The 8981-nt window shown below is 35.7% G+C and overlaps 1 protein-coding gene and 1 long non-coding RNA gene across 2 annotated transcripts; one reads left to right on the top strand and one right to left on the bottom strand.

Moving 5' to 3' along the window:
- Positions 1-1217: 1217 nt before the first annotated feature.
- On the top strand, positions 1218-2123 carry LOC141629447 (protein FAR-RED ELONGATED HYPOCOTYL 3-like). Its single transcript, XM_074442449.1, has one exon. The coding sequence runs from the start codon at positions 1218-1220 to the stop codon at positions 2121-2123; it is 906 nt and encodes a 301-aa protein (XP_074298550.1).
- Positions 2124-6883: 4760 nt separating this feature from the next.
- LOC141626930 (uncharacterized) lies at positions 6884-8634 on the bottom strand. The gene is made up of 3 exons (XR_012536500.1): positions 7917-8634; positions 7659-7799; positions 6884-7510 (listed from the first exon to the last, which is right to left on the bottom strand). It is a non-coding gene; the product is annotated as an uncharacterized LOC141626930 (long non-coding RNA).
- Between the last annotated feature and the right edge of the window lie 347 nt (positions 8635-8981).

Raw genomic sequence — 8981 nt, 5'->3', positions numbered from 1 at the left:
CTAGTCGGGGAAACCACTCTAGATACAGATCGATTGTAAAATACGACCTTTGTGGATCCAGATCTGCAAATTGTTTTACATTGAGTGGGAGAAATTTTAAATGAATATGAGAATCGGTTATCGCACATACACTTGTACGGACAAGTGGGAGTTTGTTGGAGCTTGTGTCCTCCAGTTAGTGCGGATAACGTCATTGCACATACACTTGTACGGACAAGTGGGAGCTTGTTGGGGTTGGTGTCCTTAACAGTTAGTGCAAGGACTTATAAATCTCTAAAAAGGATCAAAGGGCATACTTTTGGTATTATTATCAGTTGATCCACGTTTATCAATAACGGTTGGCTTGCTAGATAAGTTTGACGTTATTGTCATACAGATGGCGGTGATCAACTGGTCCCTAAAAGTCACACCTATAGGATACGTTCGAGAGATGTGACGGTATGAAAATACAGTCATGTAGATGCCAATTTTGACTAACCAGTTAGTCTGAGTTATTTGACTAATAATTAGTTAAAATGTGATGTTGAGATATAATATTTAATACGGATTAAATATCATGGGCTAAGGCGAATTAACCAGTTAATTCGTAAAATTAAATATAAGCGTTTTATATTTAATTAAATGTATATTGAATATAATTATACAATACTGTTTTGTCGGACATGTATTAATAATCCAACTAACCCGTATTATTAGTTGATGCCTTAATTTCCGATAACCGATAATGTGATTTTATAATTAGACCGCGTCGTATACATCTTAGCGGATTTTATCGGACCACGAGTTTAATAAGGAGGAAGTGGACAAGCCCACTCCTCCCCATGATACCCACGGCCGAATGAGAGGGCATAAGGGGGAGAGTTTCTCCTCCCTTCTAACCTAATTCACTTTTGCTAAAATTTTAGGGTTTTGGGAATTGTGCCTCTCAGAACTCGGATCTCACATCCAACACAACTCACAAAACTATCCTCTCAATATTGCAAAGGCAATTAGAGGAATTGATCTAGCACAAGGGCATTACTCGGACTATCTTGGGTGCATCGTTTAGGAGGAGATTTGCTTTAATCTCTCATTGCCTTTTGCACTAGGACCGAAGGTTATTTCTATATCTTTGTCGTTTCCTTGTTGTTTTCGTTTTATGACTATAAACTACATATAAATTTTACGTTATAATCCTTAATTCGAAGGGTAGTATACGGATATTAACCTACAAGTTCATGAATCCAAACTTAACTTTGGTGGAGTTTCTTATGAGATTTGAAAGTGCTATGGACGCTCAAAGGTGGAAACAGTCCAAATTAATTGCCGATTCAAAAAATTCTTTCCCTAGTCTAGAAGCACCTCACCCTTTGGAGAAGCACGCTTCTGTGTTTTACACTCCTGTCATATTTTTTGAATTTCAGGTCGAGTGGAACGCTGCCTGTTTTACTTGTGGGGTTAAGGTTTTAAGGGGTAATACGTCAGACAATATTCCCATCCATGATCGTGATAGAAATAAGGTATATTATGTTGGATTTATTCCTGATGGAGTGAAGTTAAGCTGCTCATGTAAAAAATTTGAGAGGCATGGTATCCTGTGCCGACATGCTCTATATGTGTTGAAGGAACAAGGATTTGAAAAAGTGCCCAACCATTATTTGCTAAGTAGATGGAGCAAATTGGCTCTATGTCAGCCACTTTGTGGTAATTTTCCCGAGACTTTGAATGAAGATTGCAGTGCTTTAGAGGTTCAGAAAATCAAGCTTGGCAACCTATGGTCTGAATTATTCTCTTGTGTGACAATAGCAGAACAGAAGCCGGAGTGTATCGATGAGTTAATGGACCTACTTAAAAGTTTCAAGGACAAGATGATCTTAGAAAGTAGCCCGTCTGAATGTAGTAGTGGTGTCACGGGTGAAAAGTCCAGAAACAAAAATAAAGAGCTTGAAATGTTGTTAGGTACAAAGATACCAACTGAAGTTATGGTTTTAAATCCTATACAATCAAAGACTAAGGGGTCTGGGAAACGACTGGTATCCCAAAAGGATAAAGCTGTGCAAGAACATAAGAAAGCGCCGAGGAAATGTAATGCTTGTGGTGAATTGGGATTCCATGATAGTCGGAATTGCCCCGGGAGAGCATGAAAAGCATGAAGTTCTGATCAGGTAAAAATACTAATTTTGTTAGACCACAGTTGGGAAATATACAATTCTCTCTAATTATGATTAAAAATTTAGCTTTAATTTTGATAGACCACAATTGGTGAATTTGGAAGGCTTCGATGCAGGTTTGAGGAATTGAAGGGAAAGCAGGTGGATATTGCAGACAAAAAAAGGAGAAATATAAAGAGAACAGTAATCAAGATAAAGGAATGCACACACACTGAAAATCCGGAGTTACGCCTTTTTTGTTTTTTCCGTGAATTTACACAAGTCAACATTTTGACTTGTATGGAACAAACATTTTGTGTCATAGATTTGTGAACACCATAATTTTGGTACGGCCCAAACCATATTTTTATTTAAAAGGTGTAACTGCAACTCGTATTTGTCAATAAAATACTAATGTTTTCCAATGTTTGTATTTTACGTATCTGGAACTATAATTGATGCGCGTCAGGGTTAATATGGCGTACCATCCTGAAATTACCCTATAAGACAATGGTTGAAGACGTGGTGAAATCGACCGTCATACATGTTTGGGGTCTTGTAACAGTTTGGTGACGATACTGTTTGATACGAAGTTGAATTTGTGAAATCCTTTAACTGATGAACAAACAGTTGTTCAAGTGGGAGTAAATATCGTACTTGAGCGTAAAAGTGATTTTGACGTATCTGTATATATAATCGATGTGTGTCAGTTGTAAGATGTCGTAACTAGTAACTTAAATCCTGCATTCCAGTTTTAAGCCATCATTCGACAAATGAACCAAGGCCAGAATTACGCCTTGTTATCTCCTAACGTATTTAAAACAAAAGCGTCAACCAAGAAACCGGAGTGTGTAACCATACTTGCACATTGCCAACTCCAATTAATATGGATTATCCAAAATGATATCTAGCAAAATGTCATAAAGATCGGTCCACTTGACACAGCTCTTGAACAATTTCAGATTACATTTTTCAGTACACCCCTAAACAAAAGATATTACAACACAGCCCTAAGAGGTTTGCACTATCACACATTCCGACAAATTCGGCACACTCCTTGATTGCTTGGTTCCACACTTCTGCCTGCCAGGGATTACCTCACTCAAAAGATCTACATAGCAAAAGATGGGACGGCAACATAAGTATATGGTCAGAATAAAAAATAACATCACAAAGTTGTTAATATAGGTGGAAACATAAGTCTATAGACGGAAGAAAACTGATCGTGGGGAAGCAAAATGAATAGATAATACCGTTCGCTGATTTTCTTGCCATCGTAATAAGGTGACCGCAACTTTCTTCCTAAATGCAGCCATGTTCTGTGTATCAACTTTGATGTTATAAATGATCTCCAACAAATATTAAACACGCCAAAAGGTAAAAAAAATAAAAAATAAAGAAGTTTTAAGTGGAATAAACCTTGTAATAGTTCGCAGCATCCCACTTAGACCTGTCACGACCAGCTTCTAACCACTTGAGTACATAAAGACCGCAATCATGCCTTCACAAGCATACTACAAAAATATCCAATTAAAATTCCGAGTGACTAACGTCAGGCAACAAGCAATATAAAAAGATAATGAACTTACAAGTTTGGCTGCTGTGGAACTTTCTGATTTTCAAATTCAGATAGCGGAACACTTAGAAAGTGCTTGTACCCTCTCGAACGGCATAAAATTTGGATGACATTATTAACCTACACCAAGGAGAATAAATTTAATCTGAAAAGGTTTAGAGTTAAATAAAAGGAAAATACTAAAAAAAAGAGGTTAAAATATAATAGTGTGTACCACTTCAGCAACAATCTCCAAATCAGCATGGGGATCCTTAGAACGTAACGAGTTAAGGACGTAGTTCTTCTTCATTTCCAAGTCACACACACAAAAACACCAGTGATCCTTTTCGATGATGGGAATAAAAATCTGTATCACAATATAAAAAGACACATAAGTTGACTTAACGGAAAGCAACCTTCTCGTGCCAGTTTTGATAGCGCTTTAATAACTACATGAATGATTAAATGTGTGCCCCATATTACATGTCAACAGTAGTGGTCTTACAGCTTTTACACCCATCCCATCCTTTGGCATGTATGCAGAGGTTTTAATGTAGTTGCGACCAAGCGTTTTGTCTCGAACTGGGTTAAGATGCTACATTGAACAGTACAACACAGATAATTATTACAAACGAAAGAAAATTGGAAAAAAAAATGAAGAAAAAGAAAAGAAAAAGAAATTTCCAGATATTGTTTATCGAGGTACAACAAAAAAAGGGATGCTCACACGTGCAGTTGTTGGAATATACAACAAATCCGGAGAGAGTATAGTTGAATATACACCAAACATGTCAATAACCTGCATTTGTTCCATTAATGCTGTTATGTGTTGTGTAACATGGAAAGAGACAAGTCATAACATATAAAGTAAGAGTACCATATCAGCAACCCATTTCCGAGGTCTCAAAGAGGACATGCATTCTTTTGTTAATTGCCCGAAGTTTGTCTGAACTACGACGTCACTGAAATAAACGCAGTATAGTGAGTATGTGGTAATAAAACTTGACACACTGGTTATTAATTAATTTCAATAATTCAAAATGATAGTATAAGAATATGATTACTATTTAGCTGCATCTCCATTTGACGGTGAGAACACATAATTCAAAAGATGCGTATTAGAGTAGTTGACTTCTTCTTCAACAACTTGTTTTCTTAAAAAGGAATGGAAAAGATATAATTAGTTGGTGTAAAGTAAAACATTAACAATCCAAAAAAGTTTTTACGAAAAAAAGGTCTGCTTACCCAGTTTTGATGTTGAGACGCCTTGCAGATATCACCACCTGGTTCGACAGTTCGTTCTAATCGCATGTGAGGATAGCAAAACAGTACTTCAGCTTCTGTCTAAAAAGAACTTTGTCAACTACAGCTTCTGTCCTGGTCTGCGTGGTGAAAGGCATATAACTATCAGTGTGGTTGATGTATCTACTGAATTGGTTAGCGTGTGGGAAGAGGAACGGACACTTCTTACATTTACGACTTGCGTTTTGAGGGCTTGACGGCAGCCTGCATATGTCTCCATGTAACACATCAGGTAAATGCCGTTATCCACATCATCGATCATGTGCAGTTTGGGCACAAATTCTTCACATTTAAAAAATTGAATTGTCCCGAATCTGGTCGATTTGGCAGTCATTTCACACCGAATAAAATCCCTCTAAAAGAAAGACATCAGGCTAACGTCACAAAACATGGAAGGATAACTTCAATCCGGACAATGAAAACTGGCAATGAAACTTTGTCATGTATAAAGGGCAGTAAGAACAAATACGCACCACCATCCGGACAAATCCAGAGAAATTCAAACTTTGAGGTCGCTTTGGGTGGATAACTTCAATCGTTCGGGACATGAAGTTGACACAGATCAGGAACGGCTCGGGAAGTGTGAATGGAAAGAACATCTGGGTTTGAAAAAACATAAGGGTACCTTAGTTAAAACAACCAGCCAACAAATAAACATTCTTCTAGAAATGAAATAAAAAATGAGAGAGACTCACTAGCTTCAGTTGATCATAATCATTATATTATAGATGAATGACCAAGATCTAATCTTACCTGTCATATAAAATCACTGTCATTTACTTATTTTATCTTTTTTCTAGTGCTACTCTTTTTTTTTTACTTTAATTTTTTTTATCTCCTTTTTTTACCTCGTGTTATTATGCTTTACTTTTACAACTTTGATTTTTTTTTTCTCTTATGTTTTTCTCTAATTTTCTTATTATGTTACCTTTTTTTTCTTTTTCTTTTTATACCAGATTTTTTTTTTACTTGAAATTTTTTTTACTCTTATTTTGTTTACCTCGTGTTATTATGCTGTTATTGTACTTTTTTTTTTACTTTGATTTTTTTTCTCTTCATTTTTTTACCACATGTTATTGTGTTGTTATTGTGTTGTTATTGTTATTCCGCTGTTATTGTGATGTTATTCTGCTGTCACTTTGATTTTTTTTACGTCTTTGATTTTTTTTCTTTTTTTACCACGTGTTATTGTGCTGTTATTCTAATGTTATTCTGCTGTCATTGTGATGTTATTCCGGTGTAACTTTGATTTTTTTACTACTACTACTTTGATTTTTTTTAGTCTCTTTTTTGCCGCATCTTATTGTGCTGTTATTCTGGTGTTATTGTGATGTTATTCCGGTGCAACTTTGATTTTTTTTTTTACAACTTTGATTTTTTTTTTCTTTTTTTTTTTACCACGTGTTATTGTGTTGTTATTCTACTGTTATTGTGTTGTTATTTCGGTGTCACTTTGATTTTTTCACTACTTTGATTTTTTTACTACTTTGATTTGTTTAGTCTCTTTTTTACCGCATGTTATTGTGCTATTATTCTGGTGTTATTGTGATGTTATTCCGGTGACACTTTGATTTTTTTTACGAATTTGATTTTTTTTCTTTTTTTTACCACGTGTTATTGTGCTGTTATTCTACTATTATTCTGCTATTATTGTGATGTTATTCCGGTGTCACTTGGATTTTTTTTACTACTTTTGATTTTATTTTGGCGGTATTGTTATTCTGGTGTTATTGTGATGTTATTGCGATGTCACTTTGATTTTTTACTCTTTTTTTACCACGTGTTATTGTATGTTATTCTGGTGTTATTATGATGTTATTCCGGTGTAACTTTGATTTTTTTATACTTTAATTGTTTTACTCTTTTTTAGCATGTGTTATTGTGCTGTTATTCTGGAGGTATTGTTATTCTGGTGTTATTGTGGTTTTACTCCGATATTAATTATCCTTAACAGTAGAAAATATTCATTGACTTCATTTAAGGACTATGCATTTTTAGAATGACCTTAATAGCCATTGAGAAATTCGTGCTAAATTAACCAACTGAGATTTTCTCCCAACCAAGTATTTATTATTATATCAGTGCATTTATTTAAGCCTTTCATGACTGCCATTACTTTTTGATTTTATTGACCTTTTCCCGGGATGCGTTCGATGAACTTCAATGTTATTGTTGTATCAAGGAGCTCTTGAGCAGCACACTGACGATATCAGAACTTGTCACTTTGTTTTTCAGCAAACTCATCATCATTCTCATCGCCAGCAGATTTAGAGGTCTGAACTCGTCATCATTCTCGTGCTAGCAGACTTAAATGTCAGGGTAAAAGAGATTTTGATATCAACAATTACTTTCAGTAAACCTGAAGCACAGCTGCAAGGTGCGTATTTGTGCCTCTGATTACTTTCAGTAAAACAGAAACAACAAATATCAAACTTTACATTCGTCTCATCAAACATAAACCAACGAATACTTATGCTGCGACCCCATGATCCAAATCAGTTCCACAGTGCCCATCAAATACTCCCTGCACCCAAATCAAGTTACCAATATTAAGTCTGTGTCTAGAGGACTAGTGTCTCAAGGGCTTCAGGTATTGGCAGGTAAAGGAAGTTAAGTGTATGCAACTGTACTTTGTTGAAACGGAGAGAGTAAGATAAGAAAAGGAGAATTACCCCGCTGTAGAACTGAAAGTCTCTACCAGAAGAGTCCACAGCAACGCTGACAGGCTGATGAGCAAGAGCTTTGATGAGGCTTGCTTCATCGTTAGCTGGTACATCATGGTAGCCGTCAATGCTTATCATTTCGTTCAAATCCTGAAAATTTTGAGGCAGGATTGATCACATAATGATTTAATGACCGAGATTAGACTGCGACAATCACAGCTTCAAGGCTGAAACTGATGAAACTGATATATAATACAAGAAGTATACCTAGCTAATGTCACAAGTACCCTCTTCCATGAGATAAGGATAATCATCTTCCTTATGAAGTCCACCACTTCCCATAATATATTGGAAAGCATAGTCCATGAGGCCTCCGACACAATTTCAAGCACCGATTAAACCCTTGCTCAACCTTAATAAACCCCCTTAAATCCCCATATGCCTCAATTCCATCATCCACAAACTCTCTAATCTTGCCCTTGGTTACAGAAATAGGTGTTTTCGACCTTAATTGATCGAGGATGAATTGAAATCGGATATATCGTTAGAGACGAGAGAGCCAGTTTGATAATGATATGAGCCTTGTTCGTTCCGTATGCTTGATTGATCATAAGTTTTTTATTGATGATAATTTTTTGATTGATTTTTTCTAAGAAAAGAGAATCTAGAACGTGGATTTTGTTTAATTTGGTTTTTGTCCGTCCTTTTGCAGAGAAGAGCATCTCTCATTTTATTTTGAGATTTAATCACAACCGTGTATATACCCTTGTCCAATGGCTGGGATTTTATTTGATTTGGATTATTGTAATGGTGAATTGGTGGTTGTTCAGAAGGTGAAGAAGAAAGGGAAGAATCAATATTCGGTTTTCTCAGTTTAATATTGCCGATGTCGACAAGAAGTTAGGTTTATTAAATTAGATCGCCATTGTTGAAATCTGAAAGTTTTTTGGGGAATTTTTTTTGACAGGGAGTTAGGTTTATGGAGAAGAGAAGAGTAAACATAAGAGGAGTGAAGAGAGACTTAGGAAGACGCGTGTTTTATTTTCATCTCAGCCGTGTATTTCTACTTTATTCAATGGCTGAGATTTGTAAGCACACAAACTCACAACTCACCGTAAGAACCAAACTCACGAGATCCCGCCTATATATATATATATATATATATATATATATATATATATATATATATATATATATATATATATATATATATATATATATAGAGAGAGAGAGAGAGAGAGAGAGAGAAATTGAATCATGTGAGGCACCCTTCTTAGGGTGAGGCGGCTGAACTCAGTCTAAACCCTTAGATCTAAAAACTATAGACGCACA

Source organism: Silene latifolia, chromosome Y (genome assembly GCF_048544455.1).
Source record: "Silene latifolia isolate original U9 population chromosome Y, ASM4854445v1, whole genome shotgun sequence".
NCBI lineage: Eukaryota > Viridiplantae > Streptophyta > Magnoliopsida > Caryophyllales > Caryophyllaceae > Silene > Silene latifolia.
This window is presented reverse-complemented; position numbering and strand designations above follow the sequence as displayed.

Coding starts and splice junctions, on each gene's coding strand:
- LOC141629447 (XM_074442449.1), top strand. CDS start 1,218: ATGAATCCAAACTTAACTTTGGTGGAGTTTCTTATGAGATTTGAAAGT.